Source organism: Calonectris borealis, chromosome 21 (assembly GCF_964195595.1).
Source record: "Calonectris borealis chromosome 21, bCalBor7.hap1.2, whole genome shotgun sequence".
Classification (NCBI taxonomy): Eukaryota; Metazoa; Chordata; class Aves; order Procellariiformes; family Procellariidae; genus Calonectris; species Calonectris borealis.
In genome coordinates, this window is record NC_134332.1 from 1,792,173 (window position 1) to 1,811,879 (window position 19,707).

General features: G+C 49.9%; 1 protein-coding gene and 1 pseudogene across 1 annotated transcript; both read right to left on the bottom strand.

Moving 5' to 3' along the window:
- Positions 1 to 1,894: 1,894 nt before the first annotated feature.
- Positions 1,895 to 7,189, bottom strand: LOC142091273 (torsin-1B-like). Its single transcript, XM_075170288.1, has 5 exons — positions 6,941 to 7,189; positions 6,258 to 6,523; positions 4,762 to 4,937; positions 3,602 to 3,729; positions 1,895 to 3,499 (listed from the first exon to the last, which is right to left on the bottom strand). Exons 1-5 carry the CDS (start codon positions 7,119 to 7,121, stop codon positions 3,222 to 3,224), a joined length of 1,029 nt encoding a protein of 342 aa, XP_075026389.1. The 5' UTR covers positions 7,122 to 7,189; the 3' UTR covers positions 1,895 to 3,221.
- A 212-nt stretch (positions 7,190 to 7,401) lies between these two features.
- LOC142091564 (torsin-1A-like) lies at positions 7,402 to 14,067 on the bottom strand (annotated as a pseudogene).
- Positions 14,068 to 19,707: the final 5,640 nt, after the last annotated feature.

Here is a 19,707-nt window from a genome sequence, read left to right on the forward strand (position 1 = left end):
GCCAGGCCATCAAATCCACACAGTCCAGTAAACCCGGTTGTCCCTTTCCTCCACCTGGCTGGAGGCAGGGCCCCTCTAGTCCTGGTCATCGTAGTTGCTACCCACTTCTTGTAAGTACGAGTCAGAAGTCCCTTTATTAAGATTGGAAGTGGAATCAGCCCTTCTACTCTGTCTGGGGAACTGCTCACTGGAGACTGGAGCAGCGGTTTTCCTGGAAGAACCCCCTTTTGTGGTTGTTTTTCCTTGCAACTCATGTACCCGTGCCTGTAGGGCTTAGGTAGATTTTCCATCCCACTTCCTCATGTCCTCTCCGTGGTCATGCAGGTAAAACCACAGGGTGCCCCGGGGTGTGTACCCACGATGTCTCCTCTCTTGAGCAGAGGGACGCTTGCTCCTAATGGCTGAGACACTGGCCCATGCAGGTGGGGAGCAGGACATATCCTCTTTGAGTTGCTGGACCTCCCAAGACAGTTTCTCCACAGCAGGCCCGTAGGGAGGAAGAGAGACTTTCTTCATATTGCCAGAGTTGGCCAGCCAATTCATTCACCGTTTGTTCCTCTCCATCTCTCCAGGTCATTACTGCCAATGAGTTTGCATGTGACGCTGGTGCGCTCCGTACAAACTTCCACCACATGGGTCAGGTGCATTTGACCTCATCTGGGTCTTTGGATAACTGCTCGTTGTTCAGGTCATCATAAATCACTTCCAGCACGGCTAATTCCCTCAGGTACTGGATACCTCTCTCCATGGTGGTCCACTTGCCTGGGTGGCATATAACATCTTCCTTGAAGGGATACCTTTCCTTCACGCCTGACAGGAGTCACCTCCAGAGGCTGAGGACTTGTGCCCCTTGTCCAATCGCTTTGTCAATGCCCCCTTCCCTAGAAAGGGATCCCAGCTGCTTGGCTTCCCTACCCTCTAATTCCAGGCTACTGGCCCCGTTATCCCAGCATCCGAGCAGCCAGGTGACGATGCGCTCGCCTGGACGAGGACTGAAATCTTTTCGCATATCTCGCAGCTCACCCAGAGATAGGGATCGGGTGGTCACCATCTTATTTACGGGTTCTGCCTCCTCCTCCTCCTGTTCTTGTGATGGCCCTCGTTCATTTTCATCCCTTACTAAACGAGCTGATTTTCTTGTGTATTTTCTTTCTTGTATAGGGGCGACTGGTACCGGCATGGGTTGGTTCTCTGTCGCAGGGGGCGGAGTAGCTGCTGTGCCTGCCATAGGAGTTGGGGTAGCCGCAGGGCCTGTTGTTTTGTCATCGCCTGCAGAGACCTTTTCTTCCCCTTGGGGGTTCTGGGTGGTGTTAAACAGGGCTTGGTAGGCATGGGCCAGGCCCCAGCACATTGCAGTGATTTGTGTCTCCCTAGAATTGCCAGGGTGACAGCATACTTTTTCCAAATATTCAACTTTTTCAGGATTCTGCACTTGTTCAGGAGTGAAGTTCCAAAACCCGGGGTGCCCACCATCCTAGGCGTTTGCCTATGCTGTCCCACTCACCCTGCCACTCATAACTATCCAGCCTTGGGGCAGATCTCTGGATGATATTCTTAAATTGCTTATTAACCTTGGACAAAATTGAAACAATATTCTCAAGGAATACCAATAGATGTATCTTAACTACCCAGGGATGTTCCAGGTACTGACAAGTTACTTTAACAAAGACGATGACATCATAGAGAAAGGTATTGAAGGTGCCATTCTCTATTTCATCCATATAAAACCTCTCAGAGTAAGGGGTATAATTGCTAATCGTCTCCATGAGGTGGTATCCAAAATACAGTAATGGCTTCATTACAAATCCCAAGTACCAAATAACCCCCAATGCCAGCGTTTTAATAACAAATCTACCAGGCAAAACATCATTAATCACTGTGGAGCACAGCAGACTACAAAACCCAACACCAATCTTTAACAGGTACAGCAAAAACAAGAGCGTGGTGCAGATCAGATAAATTAATATCGAGAACAGATGAATCAATATTGTGACTGGCAACTGTTAACGGATATAAATTCCTATATATTAACTAGTTAATCTGTTGATATCTCAACCCTTCATGCCCCACATTGGGTGCCAAAAAAGGACAATTGTGGTTTAGCCCCAGCCAGCAACTGAACCCCACGCAGCTGCTCGCTCAACCCCCCATCTCCGGTAGGATGGGGGACAGAGTCGGGAAGGCACAAGTAGGAAAACTCACAGGTTGAGATAAAAACAGTTTAATAATGGAAATAAAACAAAGTAGAATAGTAATAACAACAATGATAACAACAACAATAATAGAATATACAAAGCAGGCGATACACAATGCAACCGCTCACCAACTTGACCACCGCATGTCGCGAACGGGGGGAGAACCCCATTTTTTATACTGAGCATGACGTCACATGGTATAGAATACCCCATTGGTCAGCTGGGTCAACCACCCCGGCTATGCTCCCGCCCCCCGGTTCCCCTGCACTTGGCAGAGTATGGAGGGCCGAAAGGTCCCCGGTGCAAGCACCACCCAGCAACAACCAAAACAATGGGCCATCAACACTCCTCTCATACCAAACCCAAAACACAGCACCCCTGACCCCAGCTACTGGGAAGAAAGTTAACTCCGTCCCACCTAGAACCAGGACGGACGCCACAGCTCAGACATAAACTATAACCATGCCCTTCTGTCCCCGAACAGCTGACGCTCGCCTGTAGAGGCCACAACAGCATCAATCTGCTGTGAAGGGCAGGAAGCCTTCCACCATACCATCTTCTTTCTTATTCTTGAATACAAAGGTATTCACCCTTGCAGACACTATCACAGTCCCGGACACACCACACATTTCACTAGCCCAGGAACGAGACCGTGTACAAGGAAGGGAATGTGACCGCCTGGAAGAATTCTTCTGATCTCCTTTGCTCTAGTCTAGTTTTTGTGGAAAGAAGAATTAAAAGAATTAAATACTTAATAATCCCAGCACCTGGAAGAATAAAGCAGGAGACTATATATGTCACACTCAGAAATCCTCTACAGGTTAAAAGAAAAATAAAGGGGGCAACATGTGGATACCAGCCAGTTAGAGATGAACAATGGGATAAGTTTAAAAACCAAAAAAAAGTTAAAAAGGCCACACAGCTCACTGGTATTTTCACCATATTCCCTGCAACAGTAAAAAAGCTTAACTGCAAATACTCAGATTTCCAAAAGCTCTGAAAGTGCTTTGGAGACCTGAAGGGTAATCAACCCTTGGCTTTCGTATCTCTCATCGCAACGTCTTGGTGAAAATCCAGCTTGGCCTGTACAGTCTTGCAGCCTTTGTCAGAGTAGATTTGCTGCTCTCTTGGGAAGAACGTCATCTCATCAGCCACTGCTTGAACCACCTTCTCATCGACGGCGTAGCCCCGGGCTACCATTTCAGCCCTGACGCACATCTTCACGTGCTTGTGCTCCAGGGGTAGGAAGGGGACAAAGTAGTCAATGAGGTTCCTGTCGATGAGGCTGCTGTGCCACAGTCCACCTGGAGGAGTTGGGAGACAGGGAAAAGCAGGGCAGGGTCAAGAGCTGAACCCTGCATTATGAAGCAAAAGGCATTTCCCATTTTCTGGGGAAAGTGACTTACTATTCTTGTTATTGAAGACGCCTACAGATAGCATGGGCTCCAGGTCTTTCAGCTGAATCTCTTCCCTGCGCTTTCCACTTGTCCAGAAGTCAAGAGCTGCTTTATTAATTAAGTCACCACCTGCATTGCTGTTCGTAAAAGAAAAATGTACAGTGGTGAATACGGACACAGCTGAACCAGAATTTCTTTTCTAGCTGGTTACACGTATTGCTAATCTTCTTGATGGCAAACAGATCACCAAAACAGAAACCTGTAAGCCAAAATGTAGGGAAAGTCTCCAGTTCTTTAAATAGCCATCAGTGTGTGGTGGGTTGACCCCGGCCAGCAGCCAAGCACCTACGCAGCCGCTCACTTACTGCCTCCCGCCTCAGCGGGATGGAAAGAGAAAACAGGAAGAACAAAAGAGAGAAGACTTGTGGGTCAAGATAAAGACAGTTTAACAGGTAATGAAAAGAGGAGAAAAAAACCCCGAGGAAGGCTAAGGAAATCACTCACCACCCCCACCGTCAGACCAACGCCCAGGCAGTCTCCGAAGAACCATCACCTTGGAAGCTGAAACCCCCCCTTCTTTCTCTACCCCAGGTTTTATGGCTGAGCATGACATTACATGGTACTGAATACTCCCCTGGCCAGTTCGGGTCAGCTGTCCCAGCTGTGTCCCCTCCCATCCCATTGCCCACCCCAGCCTTCTCGCTGGGGGTAGCGTGGGAAAAAGAGAAAGCCTTGGGGCTTTGCAAGCACCGTCCCGAAACAGCCAAAACATCAGTGTGTTACCAACACTGTTTTGGCCACCAATCCAAAACACGGCACCAAACCGGCTGCTGTGAAGACAGTTAATTCCATCCCAGCCAGAGCCAGTACACGGTGCACCCATGCCAGACAGCTTCCCCAACGTGTGAACTCGCATGCGATCTGTGCTCTGGGCCAGGCTCGTGAGCTCAGCACGCTGCAGTGGTCTGCTGCACGGCATCAGACCTGCTCCACTACAGCCACAGGCCACGTGAGAGCTCATAGTGCTCCCCTCTGTCTTTAGAGAGGATCTTCCCTCCAGAGAGGTGTTCTTTGCTGTTCTTTGAATGAGGTCCCATAGGAACATCGTTATCACCATAAACACAAATTTATCTCAGTATCTCAAAATGACTGAAATAGGTGCTACAGACCTGAGGAAGATGAAGATGGCTCTCCTGTAGGACACCCCATCAACCTGCTCGTAATAGTCTAAGAACGGCTTGATGGCATCAATGAGACCCGGGTGCATTTTGTCCATCTCATCAAAAATGAAGACGGAGTGGGGACAGGCACTGACGTTGCCCCGAATCCAGTTCTGCAGCTGTTCCTGGAACAAGAGGTTGAAAAACGCTGGAAAACTAGGTCTCTTGGGGACGTACGGCAAGATATTTGTATGTGGCAGCCTCTGGGGACACCCTCTCAAATGCCAGCATCCCACACTCACTGGTTATACTTTTTCCTGAAGACAGGACCATAAACACTGTGGCTGATCCCTTTAACATGTGACACTGAATTGAAATGTGAATTCTTTTCCTGCTCACAGATGAGAGACTTTCTCATTCTTTCTGCTTAGTCTACAGATAAGGCACAAAAAACAGGCTGAGATGGGAAGTCTCGGTGAAGAGAGCGCTTCTTTTTGTTTGTTTTTTAAAAAAAAAAAAAATCAGTGTTTCCTCTTTCATACAGAAACCACATCTATCAGAACATGAGTTCTGGGTACCTTCAAACATTAAAACATGAAGATCAGAATTCTGCAATGTCACGGAATGAAGTCGCTTGAAAAATCTCTCACGTAGGCTACACTTTCTCATTGCATAGTGCATGGTGGGTTGACTTGGCCAGCAGCCAAGCACCCCAGCAGGATGGGGGAGAGAGGACAAAGAATAAAAGTGAGAAAAGTAATGGGTCAAGATAAAGACAGTTTGATAGAAAATGGAAAGAGGAAAAAACCAAGGAAAGGGGATCACTCACCCCCCCGACACATGCAGACCAACGCCCAGCCAGTGTTAGAGCAACAACCACCTTGGAAGCCAACACCCCCCACTTTTTCCTTCTTCTGCCCCCATTTTTATGGTTGAGCATGACATCATATGGTACGGAATATCCCTGTGGCCGATTGGGGTCAGCTGTCCCGGCTGTGTCCCCCCCCAATCTCTTGCCCACCCCAGCCTGCTCACTATGAGTCGGGGAAAAAAAGCACGTTTTGAGGCTGTGCGAGCACTGCTCAGTAACAGCCAAAACACTGGTGCGTTACCAACACTGGTTTAGCCACAAATGCAAAACCCGGCACCGCAGGCGCCGCTATGGAGAAAGTTACCTCCATCCCAGCCAACCAGCAAGCGCAGTTTTAATGACGGGATTCTTTCCTAACAGCAAGCACCGCAGGAATCAGCAGATGGCATCAGTGAGAGGACAGCACTAGGAAGTTACTCTCACTTTACGTTTCTTGCCGTTTTGGCGCCTTTCTCTTTCACTTTCTGCGTGCGTTTCCCCCTCCCTCTCTCCTAAGCACCAACTTTGAAGGCACCCAGCTGCACACCTCCAGTTGCCAGGTATCTGGGGGACACGCGCAGCACGAACAGCCAAACCCCCGTAATAGGGGGTTGAGGGACTCGCGGTAACTGGATCGCCTTGTGTCCCTCCTCACCTTGTAGAGCCTGACTTGGTCGTGGTGGGGGAAGTGCAGGGTGGCCAGGAAGAGATGGACGAACTTGCTGCGCAGGCCGGCGGGGTGGACCTGCTCCGCCAGGATCTGGCTGAGGAAGTTCTTGCCGGTGCCGGCCCAGCCGTGGAGCGAGAGCGTCAGCGGCTTCTTGGGGCTGGCGTTGCTGCTGAAGCCCATCACCGCCTTCAGCACCATGTCCTTGGCCAGGTGCTGCCCAAAGAGCTTGGCGTCCAGCTGCACCTTCAGCGCTGCGGGGAGAGGGAGAGGGAGAGCTCAGCATCGCACGGCCACCAACGGGTGCTGCTCACCGGCCACGCGCCATGCATGCTGGTCACCAGCCACGCTCCAGGCAAGCTTGGCATGGTTAGCATGGCCACCCATGGGTGCTGGCCACCGGCCACCACCGGGCGAGCTCAGTGTGGCCACTACTGAGTGCCAGTCACTGGCCACGTACTGGGTGAGCTCAGCGTAGCCACCCATGGGTGCCGGCCACCGGCCACCACCGGGCGAGCTCCGTGTGGCCACTGCCAGGCACGGGGCTCAGCATGGCACGGCCACTGCCGGGCCCACCGGGGGCTGCCCCGGGTAGTGACCGGCTACCGGCCGAGCCCCGGGGCAGGCTTGGGGAGCCCAGCGCGGCCCGCGCCCCCCCGGCCCCGCCGTACCGGTGGCGTTGAGGCGTTGCCCGGCGCTGGGGCAGCACTCCACGTAGCTGCAGTAGAAGCTGGGGTGCGACAGGTAGCCGCTGAGGGCCCAGGCGACGCCGATGGCCAGGCCCACGCTGAGCGGCTCCAGCGCCGCCAGCCCCGGCAGCAGCAGCCAGAGCAGCGCGGCCGCCCGCGGCATGGCGGCTCCCCAACGGGCAACGGGCAACGGGCCCCGCCTCCGCGCGCCGCCGGCTGCGGGCGGGCACACCGCCGCCCCGCCCCGCCCCGCCCCGCCCCGCCCGTAGCCGCCGCCGCCGCCGCCGCCATCTTCGTGAAGGGCACGGGCGGCGTTCGGTGCCGTGCTGATGACGTCGGCGGGCCGGGACGTGCCGGCGGGGGGCTGACGCTGGGGGCGCTGCGAGGCAGCGTTGGCGGCCGCGGGCAGGGAGGTGGAGAGGGGCGGGGGAGCTCGGGCGCCCTCACGGCCTCCACCGCCTCGGGGCGAGCTGGGCGCCCCCGCTCCCCTCAGAGAGAGCCAGGCCGCGTCCCTGGCGCCACCGCTCAGAGCGGCCCAGGCGCCATCGTCTGCCACCGGCCCTGCCCTCCGCCCCACGGGGTTTCGCTGCCGCACACGCGTGCGGATGCCGCTTCCCATCCCGCCCCACAAGCATGAGCCTCCTCTCCCTCTTTCCCCTCCGGCGGTTGGGGTTGATGCGCCAGCGCGGCGGCCGGGAGCGCACCGCTAAGCGTGGGTGGTTGCGTTGGACCGAGCAAACGGCGGAGGAGCTGCCCACAGCCTGCAGGAGAAGCGGTGCGGGGACATGGTGTGGCGAGAAGGAGGGCTCTTCTGTCTCCTTTTCGTTTGCCGGCTGGCGCACAGCGTTCCCCAACGCAAAGAGTTCGGCCAGGATGGGGCAACCGCGTCGGCGCGAGGCGGCAGTGCCGCGCGATGGGCTGCTGAACCAGGACAATCTGGAAAACTCGGTCTCCTGCTTCGGGCTTGGGTTTCCACGCCTGTAAAGCAGGAACCGTGGTGCTGATCTCCTGTGTGATTTCTGTGAGGTACGCGGGCGGCAGCCAGTATGAAACAGACTGATACTAGTACTGAGAATGTTATTTATTAATAGATTTTATTAATTAGGGCAGTGCTAGGACTGAAGGTGCAAACACCCTTCCCACAAAAGTGGGAGATGTTCCTCTTCAAAATACTTTTGTGTGGGAGTGTTTCTGTGGCAAGGAGAGCAAACCTCATCATCCACGTATGTCCCTCTTCTGCTTACTCTATACCACGATTGTTGTTGTGTGCTGTGTGTTTATTCAAGAGCTCTACAAAAGGTGCCCCTGGTATGGGACAGCCTGAATCCCTTCAAGGAAGAGTGTGTAGACTGAGCTGCAGGGAGAGGAAAGGGAGTTACTGGTTCTCCCATCTGCTGTGGTCTCATAACCAGAAGACGAGTCATTTGGCCTTGTAGTGCCCAGATGCTCAGAGTCACTCCAGAGGCTGCAGTCTTCCAGCCTTTGCTGGAGAAGTGTCTTTCTTTGCTGGGGTGGTCCATCATTGCCAAGGCAATCTCTGCGATGAGGTCTTCATCCTCGGGATGCCGTTGCACACGCAGCTCCTCCTGGACATAATCTCTCTCACATGTTTATAGAGAGGAAGGAAAGGGATGAAATAGTCGATCAGGTTCTTCTGGATCAGTTGACTGTGAAAGAGCCTGGAAGAGAGAATAGGGAGCTCTACCATCAGAGTGCTGCAGAGACCAGTGTGTTGCTGCATGCTTCATGGATCATTTTGCAGAAGACATCAGCAGTCCTGGGCCTGAGCCCTGAGCCCAGAGGTACTCACTGTTTCTGTTCCTGAAGATTTCCTCAGAGCAGAAACTGGAGCTGCATCACAGGAATGTCTTCTCTTCTCTTCAGCCTTCTCCAGTAATCAAGAGCAATGTCTGTTATCTTATCTCCGCTTGCATTGCTGCTAGGAAAGAGATTCACTGGCTCATTAGAGCTGTATCTTTGCCACCTGTATTGCTCAGATCGAGGCAGTGGTTTAAGTCACTCGTGTGAATGTGCACTGGAGTGGAGGTGAGATGTCCCACACATATGGGTGTTGCCCAGAGATGGGGAGTGACAAGTACCACACTATCTCCCAAATGACAGCAGTGTCTGATGTGATGAGCACTCCGCTGGCACAGTGGCCTGAACTACTGCATTTGTCATTGCAGCAGAGCAGGGGGATTGGTCATACTGGCAGGTGTTACTGAGAGGCTGTTCTGGTTCTGGCTGGGACAGAGTTAACTTTCTTCCCAGTAGCTGGCAGAGGGGTGGGGGGGGTGTGTGTGCTGTGATTTGGGTTTGGTATGAGAAGAACGTTGATGGCCCATTGATGTTTTGGTTGTTGCTGGGTGGTGCTTGCTCCGGGGACTTTTCAGCTTCCCATGCTCTGCCAGGTGCATGGGAAGCTGGCCGGGGGGAGCATAGCCAGGGCGGCTGACCCAGCTGGCCAATGGGGTATTCCATAACATGTGACATCATGCTCGGTATATAATTAGAAGGCGTGGTCCAGGAAAAGGGGGCCTCTCATGGTTAGGGACATGGGGGGCATCGGTCGGCGGTGGTGAGCAGTTGCATTGTGCATCACCTGCTTTGTATATTCTATTATTGTTGTTATCATTGTTATTATTACTGTTCTACTTTGTTTTATTTCCATTATTAAACTGTTTTTATCTCAACCCACGAGTTTTCCTACTTGTGCCCTCCCGATTCTCTTCCCCATCCTACCAGCGGGGGCCGGGGGGGTGTAAGCGAGCGGCTGCGTGGTGTTTAATTGCTGGCTAGGGTTAAATCATGACAGAGGCTCTCTAACAAGCTGCTCCTCACGGTGGTTATTGCTGCCTCAAGCTGAAATAGGTAGTTGGCCACGTGTTTGAATGCAAAGGCAACCTAAGAGGTACACCAGCCCAAAGCCTGGGGTTCGGGCTTGTTTCAGTCATGTCATATGAAAAGAGCTGGGATGACCCTCAGCAAAGGGATTTCCCAGGAATAATACATGGAGGAATTGTGCTCCCTTGATCTGTGTGTGCAGGTGGCCTTCAATAGGTGAGTTCTCCCCTCTCTGCATCTGAAGAGCTCCCTAGGGGAGTCCCACCCATCTTACAAAGCACTTTCTGCCTAACGGTGGTGTTATAGAGCTGGAGAAAACATATTTACTGACCACTGTGGAAGTGGCATCTCCAGTACTTTTGGAAGCCACCATAGCTGCTTGTCCACTTCCCATTCACTTGAGGAATGGGAGCCTTTTCAGCCCTGGGACAGCTCACTTCTCTTTATAGTGCTCAATAGCTCATATCTTCCGGCTGACACGATGGCTGGGCATGTTCATTGACAACATGCTGTAAAAACACAGCAAGGGACCTTGAGCTGCTCAGCCACGCTGCAGTCAGCTACAAACCTATCAGCAATTGTTACTCCCTTTGTCTCTGCAGCTTCTGTGGGACTGTAATTCCCTTATCGCCTTTGGCTTTCCTTGCCCCAGAAAGAGGAAGATGGCCTTGCCGTAATAAACACCATCAATCTCTGCACGGTAGCCAAGGAATGGCATGATAGAGTCTATCAGGCCATGTGGCATCTGATCCATTTCAGAGAAGATGAAAAGGGACCTTGGACAGGCACTGATGTTGCCCCAAATCCAATTCTGCAGGTGCTCCTGTGAGAAGGGGCAAAATTACCTGGGATTTGCACTCACAATTGCAGATAAATTGAGGAAAGTAAGATAAAGCTGGAAGTACCTTACAGAGATGGACATGTGAAAGGTGTGGGAAACAGTACTGTGCCGACATGGTGCACAAACCTCCTTCTTGTTATATTAAGCTGATAAGAGGTTTTCTGCAATGATACTGCTGACAAATGATTTGCCCGTTCCAGTCCAGCCGTGGAAGGACATCACCAGGGGCTTCCTGGGCCATGTGGAGACATATGTGTGCTCAGAGCTCTCAGAACTATGTGGATAGCAAGATGCTGGCCAAAGACTTTTCATTCCAAACCCATCTTTATAGCTGAAGGAATGAGGGGAGAGAAGAGTCAGAAAATGCCATATTATTCCTCCCTTTTTTTGTTTTGTTGCAGCTGAATGATGATCAGGGAGAACAAATGTTCGCTGCGCTCCGGCCATGACAAGATTGTGAATCAGCAGAGAATCCACCTGAGGAGCAGACTCATGAATCAGACTCTTGATGGCATTTATGGGAAACAAGCAGTTTGCATGAGATAGGCAGGAGTCCCAGCGGTATTGTGGCTACTGCCTTCTATAAAGTCCTGAGATGGAATCTAATGTATTTGCAGAGACTTCACTGCATGTGCTGAATTCTCATTAACTGTTTTTGTGACATCTATCATACCTCACATTTATAGAAGAATGTGCTTCTGTTGCTATATGAAGTTCTTTTAAAAAAGTACCACAACTGGTGTTTCGGTGGCTAAAATTCTAGAAAACAGCCTGTTTGTAAGCAGCCGAATCCAGAGCTGGTAGGAAGTGGCATATGGAAGTACCTGGAGGCACACAACTGTCTCCAACAGTTGAGGATTTATTTTGAAATCTGCATCCCAGCTCTGAAACGAAGCAATATTTGTAATCCCACGACAAAGGGAAGGGAGATTTCCAGGTGGCAGGATCAGGAGTTTATGGTTAAAAGGTTGCATAAGCTCTTTTTCAGACCATGCACTAGTTCCCTGCAGGCAGGGTGAAACAACTCTTTCTTCCCTTTTCATTGAGGACTGACAGCCTGCTTGTCTCGTGGAAGTGAAGCAGCGTGTTTTGAATCTAAACCTACCACTAATTGCTGCTCATTTGACATGTATTACAGGCAACCACCAACTGGGGTGTGGGATACCACTGGGGTGTCCGTCTCAAGAAGATGTGGGATTATTTTGTTAGCTCTTAGCTTTCAATTCACCTCTAGAATTTTGCCTGCTTCTGCTAATATAAACCAAGAACCCAGCAAGGAAAATGCTCCAGTACTGCCACGAGAAGCAGGGTACATGACCACCTGTGAGATAAGCAATATTAGGCTAGTACAGCCTTTGCCTTCTAGAGCCACTGTGGGTGGTAACTCTTATCTTTCCACAACCACCCCAAAGGAAGCTGGCATTAAAAAGGAAGCGCTCACCACCCTGGTCCCGCTGACCACTTGGCTCAAGGTGCCCTTGCCTGATACGTTCAGCGTGTCCTTCATATTGCAGCGCTCCAGGAGACTGCACTTGAGCCAGGAATGGGGGGAGAGGAGCTCCCAAGCAACAGCAGCACCGCCCGTGAAGATTGAAGTGCTGAGAGGGTCCAAAGCGGGCTTCAAAGTGGGCACAAGAATAAAGAATGCAGCAGCATTCAGAAGCTTCGTGGTGGGAACTGAAAGCCAGCCTGGCTCAGCAGGAAAGGAAAGCAAAACAGAAATTGCAGAATAATTTACTGGACTGTGGGGCCCGAGGCTGTTCTAGAGGATGGAAGCCAAGTCTCCTGTAAGCTGGAGGTGTTAATGAGTTAACAGACTTATCACACTGCTCCTTGAGAAATGAAAGTGTTATGAGCAGGGTGTCGCCACATGGGTACAGTGAGAGTTTCATCAGAACAATCCCAGCTCTGAGGGGAGCAGAGCTGGAGCCTCACTGCATCTTAACCAAGGTGCTAATTGGTCTGGTGATTAACCAGGAATATAGTGATGCTTGTTTTGGGCTTAGTTCAGAGTGGGTTGTGCACCTAGCATCGCAGAGCCCGAAGATTTCCATAGCAGTGGCTGGAGCTCTGCAACTCACAGGTCTGAACACGTCAGAAAGCTGCTTTATTAAAACCAAGTTCTCAGCACAGATACTTTGTCCTGACAACTTCGTGACCCCCACCACCACCAAAGAAGTGTGTTTGCAAAGGGGAAGGACAGACACTGAAACAGCTTTCATTTTCTCAGCGAACACTTCCTTTTTAAATGAAAAAAATGCGAAAAGCACTTTTAAGTAATTCTCATTTTATTTTAAAAATCTCATTGGACAAACATTGAGCAGCATTATTTAGTATTCAAAATACATGCTCAAGATTTGACGTCTCTCTTGAAAGGAGTGCCCTGTGCTGCTGACTGCCGAGCACCTGGGAAGCCCCGTTGTTCCCTGTTTTGAGAGAGTCCTCATTGTCAGCTGCCGTCGAGTCTTGAGGTGTGTACAGCTTAGGCTCTTGGCTCGTTATTCCAAGGTAGTTTGCCCAGATGACTCACCTACAGCGGGGTGTCCTCAAAGCCCCAGGGTTGGCTGCCAAGGAGCTAACACCTGAGGAGCAGGGCTTGCTGGGCTTTCCGGCTGCGATCTCTCCATTAGGACATCTGGAGGCTGCATAGAGGCCAGAAGAAGGAATTGGCAGTGGCATATGCAGGTTTCCATGTTGCCTGGAGTCTGTCAGAGTTCTCCTGGAGACAACTCAAATGATAGTTTTAGGTGATTTAATACCCCTGAAAAAATGCTGGGAAGTCAACCGCGTTTACTTGATGCACCGGTCCTCTGCATTTGTCTGTGCTGAACACTAGATGGGGTGTCAGACAAAGGTTTCAGTCCAGGATTTACAGGGTAGAGCAACTTTAGCAGAAAACTGAGTCATGCCTGAGAAAAACAGAAGAGAGAGGAGTACACATATGCAGAGCTCACCACTTGTGTTATGAAACGTGATTTCTTGGGGTACCACACAACCCAGCCCTCATGGCTGCTGAGGGTTCATGGAGAGCAAAAGCCTCCTAGGCAATTTCAGCAGGGGACCAAGAACAGCAAAAGTCATCCTATAAAGGAAGATGGAGAGTTTGAATAAAGAAATGAGGCTGTTTAGCTGGGATCTGTGGATTCTCATCTGTACGTCTGAATTAAAAGTGCAAGCAGGTTGCATTGCTCACCTCACAGGCTTCAGCAGATATTTCACCGTTCCTCTGTAGAAACGGAGCGTGGTGCCATGAATACTGAAATGGACTGTCACCCCTGAATGTCTCTGGGATAAAGTGTAGTGCCCAGTTGTGTCTTGCAAACGGTGAATCAGTTTCACAGTTTATGGTCCACCCTTTCAAACCTGGATGGTGTGGAGCCTCTTCTGACTGATGTGTGAAGAGGGCGATGAAACGATTTTTCATTGTGGTCTTGTGTCCTTTCACAAGGTCTCACCAGCCTGGAAAGGACTGCATCTCCCAAAACACAGACAGGAAATGCAAAGTGATATGCTAGAAACACACAGAGAAGGAGAATTACCTCATCTATGCAAAAAGAAGGGGTAGCATGGGACACATCTATAGATCGTCTCCTTTCCATGTGGGAGGGAGGTGGCATATATTTCCTATACAACAATAGGATGTATGCTGCATAACAGGTACCAGATGGGTGTTTAAATAACCTTCAGCTGCAACATGTCATGCTGTTATCTCATTATCCCTTACAAGTTAAATGGGTTCAAGCTGGGCCCGGACATGGATGAGATATCTAATAGCGGTGGTGAGGCTGACATTGATGGCAATTTCCTTGAACAGCTGTCTAGAAGCTCTAAGTGGAGCACAGACCCTGCAACACACAGTCCGCAGTGCAACGTCTTGTTGCCTGTTGTGTTGTGCTGATGAGCACGTTGTTCTTCCCTCTCAAGGCCCTCCTGTGCCCTGGGCACAGAATTGGCATCCTGTCATGTATTCACACTGCCCTCCCAACCAGCATAGGGGGTGGTGGTGGTCAGCCAGCAGTGGGTCATCTTGAATCAGGTGCCACAAGCTGAAGGTACTGAAAATTTTTAGCAGAGAAGAACTTTCAAAAGTGTTTGGTTGCAATAGTTGGCTTGGGGTGTCTGTGATTTGCGGTGATCAGCAGTGGAAGTGGTGTGGTAGGAAGGTGAGGGTATAGGAGACATGGCGGGGATTACAGGAAGAGAGAAGGTAGGGATTTGGGGAGCAGTGGTATGAGCTGGAGGATATGGGGTGTTTGCAGTGAGTAATTTGGAGTGCTAAAGCTGTTGTGACAGGAGAGGTAGTGGAGATGGGGTGGGTGTGTTGCAAAGGGAGAAATAAGGGATGCAGAGATGGAGTACTTAAGGCCAAGGATGAGGAGAGAAGAAAGTCCCTGAGCTTTGCCTGGCCTTACTCTGCTTTCGGTGTGTTGAAATTTTCTGTCACCCACCCGCAGTTTGATTTGTATGTTGTTGGTTTAATGTCAGCATTCTCAGGACTTTGGGCTCGCAGCTCCATGGCAGAGAGCCTAGAGAATTTGGGTTATGGCTGGTTAGCGTGGCTTCTGATCACGAGGCAGCATACCTCACAATTGGCTGGTGAGCCAAGAAACATAATGTCTCCAGCCAGGGGACAGGGTGCTAGGAATTGGTGTTCCAGCCCTGCCTTGAGATCATGGAGTGCAAGAGGTTTCCAGGTAAGAATTGTAGGGTCAGTGAATCAATGCTTTTTCCAGAAAAAGTCTGTATTTTTGTTGGAGAATGTATAAGGTCCTCAATATTTCCAACTGCTTTATGAAAGAGGTTTGGTAACATGACTGCTGTTTTGCATGAGGTGCTGGGTTGGCAAGAGGTTCTTGCTGAAGGTTTCTAATTGGAGAAGAAGAAGTGGGAGACTCATTTTTCCCTACGTTCAGTTTAATTTCTATCTAAACACATATCTTCTCTCCCTGCCTTCTGACTCTGGCTAGACGCTCTCTAATGCTCTGAGTTTTTCTGAGGGGAGCTTGGTTTATTTTTATCCTTCCCCCCCCCCCCCCCCCCGTATATGTGGTTTGGGTTTGTTTTCTTTCCCTGCTTCAATTTCAGCATCATCTTCCAAGTGCTCCTTATCTTAAACATAGCGATGAGGCAGTGACAGGAAAGGGCTGCCACTCTGACGTACATTGGGATCTTTTAAAGGTGGGATTGTGGTGGGCTTTATCCAAATACAGAGCCTGGCTAAGCTCTGAGGACTACACAGACACTGTGGAAAGGCTCTGACTCACTGGACTGTGTTCGTTGACCTTTCTATAATGTGACACTAGCAATAACACAAGACACCAAAATCCACATTAATGTTGAGCAAACTAGCAACAATCCTAGCAACACCCGGGGAGTCAAGAGACTATCATCCTTCTCTTGCAGGTAGGAAAATTGAGGTTTGCAGATGATGAAAGTTCTTCTTAACATGGTAGTTCATAGCAAAGGGTTTAGCAATTCTGTTCTGTCTTTGAAATCTTTACTCAAGAGCTTGAGCCATGATTTGCCTTGGGCAGGCTTAAAAATCCTTGTCTTGAGTACAAAATCACAGATTCCCTTGGGTCAGTGTGTGCTGCTGTGCTGTGTGAAGAGGGAAGGCCAACAAGAAAAGATATGGATGAGCTTGGGATTTGGGTGAAGTGGAACATCATATACCTGTCCAAATAAATCTGCCCATGTGAAATAATTCCTTTGAACATGTCTGAACCCTTGTAAAATTCTGATGTACCGGTAGGGTTTTTTTTTTTTCTGGTTGCTATCTCTAGAAAATGCAACTGAGATGTTCTTCCCTACAACAAGAGGAAAGGATTTCCCCTCCGGATGCCCAACCTTCAAGCCTTTTCGCCTGAGCCTGTATTGCAGTCAGAGACCAGAGTCTCACCATGCTGTACAAACAAAATGAATAACCAGCCCTAAGGACCTTACAGTGTTTGGATGCAATGGTGGTCCAGACCAGAGCTTTACCTGGTCTGCACTGGTAAGCACCTACCCAGAGCAACGTTCAGCAGCTGAGGATCAAGCAAGGTTGTCAGTGCTGCTGATGCCCTTTGGCTGTGGTGAATGCTGACAGTCTCTGCAGAGGGAGACAAATGTGATTTTTAATTTGATATCAAGTGGTTTTCAGCAGGTGGAGCTACACAGGTCATGTTACCTGGTAGGGATAGGAATGAAAGGTAGGGGAGAGGAGGTGTTTAAATCCATGCTTATCTACAGCATTGGTGTGGGTGAGGGAAGCTGCCATCTCACATTTCTTGCCTCCCATGGGAACTTCCTTGAAAGGTAATGTTTTATAGATAAGTGCAAGGTGGCAAGCTGGCAGGGCACTTCTCTGCTCTTTATAGGGTGAGACCTGGTGCTGAAACCCATTTGATCTTTCAGTCATAGCAACTCCATCAAGCAGTGATGGATGGAGAAGGTCTTTCTCAGAACAAACACAGGGAGTTATTTAAGTGCCTGGCAGCCAAACTGGCTCTGCTCCTCCACAGACCGCTGCGTGCTCCAGAGGGAGAAGGGATGGAGGGAGGCAGCCCTTTGGCTTTGGAAAAAATGAGAGGTTTCTGTTCATATGAACAGGAGATGCCAAGACTGCCATAGTGACAGGCTTTGAGGAGAACAGCTTTTTAATCTGTAGCTGGGTGATCCTAACAGGTGTCCATCTCTAAAATGGACTTTCATTGCATAGACACGCTCCAAGCTCATGTAGGTTTTGGTGCCAGGACTGGAGAGGTTAAGGTATAGCTTGGAGAAAATTGCTGATAAGAGTTTAAATACCAGTGCTGCAAGGACACTGGGGCTCAGGTGGGTGTTTTATGTGCTGGCTTGGGTGTCTGCTGTTGCAGGGCAGGAGGATACACCAGCTCAGGGTCTCATGGTACCACCCAAAGCCAGGTGCAAATAAGCAGCAGTCACCTATGGACTATGCAAATCCACCTGGGCCGGCAGCTGAGAGAGGCACCCTCGGGGTGGGAACTGAGGAAAGCAAAGCAGGGTGCGGGACGCTGTTTTACCAACCTCGCCTTTTCACCCCTTGCTGCTGCAGAGCTGGCTCTGCTCCTGCCTAATTGCCTCTGGGTTCTGATTTCAAGGCCTGTGTTGTGCAAGATTGAGATGAATAATGTATGAAGTGGTAGCAATAGACCCTTGCATGCTGGCAGTTAGACTCTGTTTTGACATGTAAACTACACTCCTGGTGCAGACATCCTCTGTGGTTTAGTGATTAGATCTGGGGACTGCATTTGGACTCCAGGGGTCAAGCCGAGGTGCTGTCACCCAGCTCCGAGCAACACTGGGTAAGTCACATCATCTGTTCTTCCTAATTCCCCATGTGTCTCTCCGTGACATGAACAAGAGGCGAAGGAGATCCCATAAAATGATTATTATTATCATCTTAATTTAAATTGTGTTTCATTATGGAACTTATTGTCCCAGGAAGTAATTTAATTTCAACAGTTTGGACAGTGGACTTGACGCGTGTAATTATCAAGCATTACTGTAATTTATGGCAACAAATTTGCAAGAAAGAGAATTAAACCTTGTGCTATAGGTTCCTCATTGGTAAGATGGGGATGTTGTGAGAGTTGGATTTCACCTCAATCCTGCCTTTGGTTTTTTCCCTTCTTTTTAAAATTGAGCCCAGAATATGAAACTGGAGACTGTTCCTGTTTGGCTTTTACTGGGCTCCAGTCTGGGTCTGGGACCTGCTTTCTGGTTTTGTTCTCCAGGCTGGCTTGGAAGCAGCTGGAGCGGAGTAGCTCTTGCATGAGCCTGTCTGCTGTGTGTAGCAATAGCTCTCATTGAGAGAAAAATAAATAATAGGAAAACTTTAGCCTATATTCTAAAATTCTAAGTCTTAAAACTTGAATTTGTTGCAAATAATAATTTAGGGGTAAAAACTGTGTGAAAGGGATGAAACTTGAACTTGATGAAATAAGAAAACACTATGCTTACATGGCGGGGGAGGATTGCTACAGGAAGAGGATTATAGGGCATGAGTAATGCTGTGCCCTCGCTCTGGTCATGGGCTCTGATGTGGCGAGCGGCTTGTATTTCATCCAAAGTACATAAGGTGGTGGTGTTATTAAGCAGACATCCTCATCCAACGCTTTGGGACCCTGAGGTGAAATAGGATTTAAAAGTGCTCAATAGGTTTTGGGTTGGACCAGAATCAGAGGCTGTGTTTGGCTTGGGATTTGCAAAACTAAACACCCTGCTCTTTCACTCATCTCCTGTGGAAGAGCTGTAAATATAGGTCACTAAAATTAGTCTTGCAGAGCAGCTATTCTGAGTGGCGTCTCTGTTATTCCTGCTCCTCTGTCTCCAACTTATGCTTGAATAAAGACCTCTGCCTGGTTTTAATCAGCTTTAGCAGTTGGCATTGAGAAACAAGCAGGTTCGCTGGGAGAAAGCAACTATTTGCTGCTGTAATGGTTTCCCTATTTGTTCAGACAGGCCAGGTGTGGCTGCCCTTGGAGGGTTGTGGAGGTTATGGGCTCAGTACTTACCAGCTGGTTGCAAGGCAAGGGAAGAGCGCCAGGTAGTTTGCCAGTGAAGGCTAAAGGACAGCAGTGCATCTGCAGGCTCCTGGTTTGTCAGAGAGCCTCAGAGGGGATCTGTAACCAGAGAACAACAGGCACCAGCAGCCAGCAAACCTTGGCACCAGCGGTGAGGTCTCCTGAGCAAGGAGGGATGTGGTGATTTCTCTGGAGACCGCAGTGAGGAGGCTTCCTGGAAATTGCACCAGGTCTGTCCATCTCTGTGGTTTGGACATCCGGCTGTTGTTGCGGGACAGCCAAGGCGTCTCTCCTGTTTGGTGACTTGCCAACTGGAGCTTTCCAGTCCATCTGACCTGTGTGCTGTCTCTTCTGCCTCTGGTGCTGAGACCAACTGTGAAGAAATCACCCAGGGTAGCATCTCTTAGATCAGGACTCCAATGCAGAGTGAAACCCTGAGACGACAAACTATTGTGCAGCTGTTTCTGCTAAACAATAGCGGACTTAAGCAGCCAGCTGGAGAAAAATGGCTTTGTAGGGCCTGAGGTGGTCCTGTT

Coding starts and splice junctions, on each gene's coding strand:
- LOC142091273 (XM_075170288.1), bottom strand. CDS start 7,121: ATGCCGCGGGCGGCCGCGCTGCTCTGGCTGCTGCTGCCGGGGCTGGCG. Junction 3,730..4,761: donor GCCATCTTCATCTTCCTCAG/GTCTGTAGCACC, acceptor TTTTACGAACAG/CAATGCAGGTGGTGACTTAA. Junction 3,500..3,601: donor CGTCTTCAATAACAAGAATA/GTAAGTCACTTT, acceptor CAACTCCTCCAG/GTGGACTGTGGCACAGCAGC.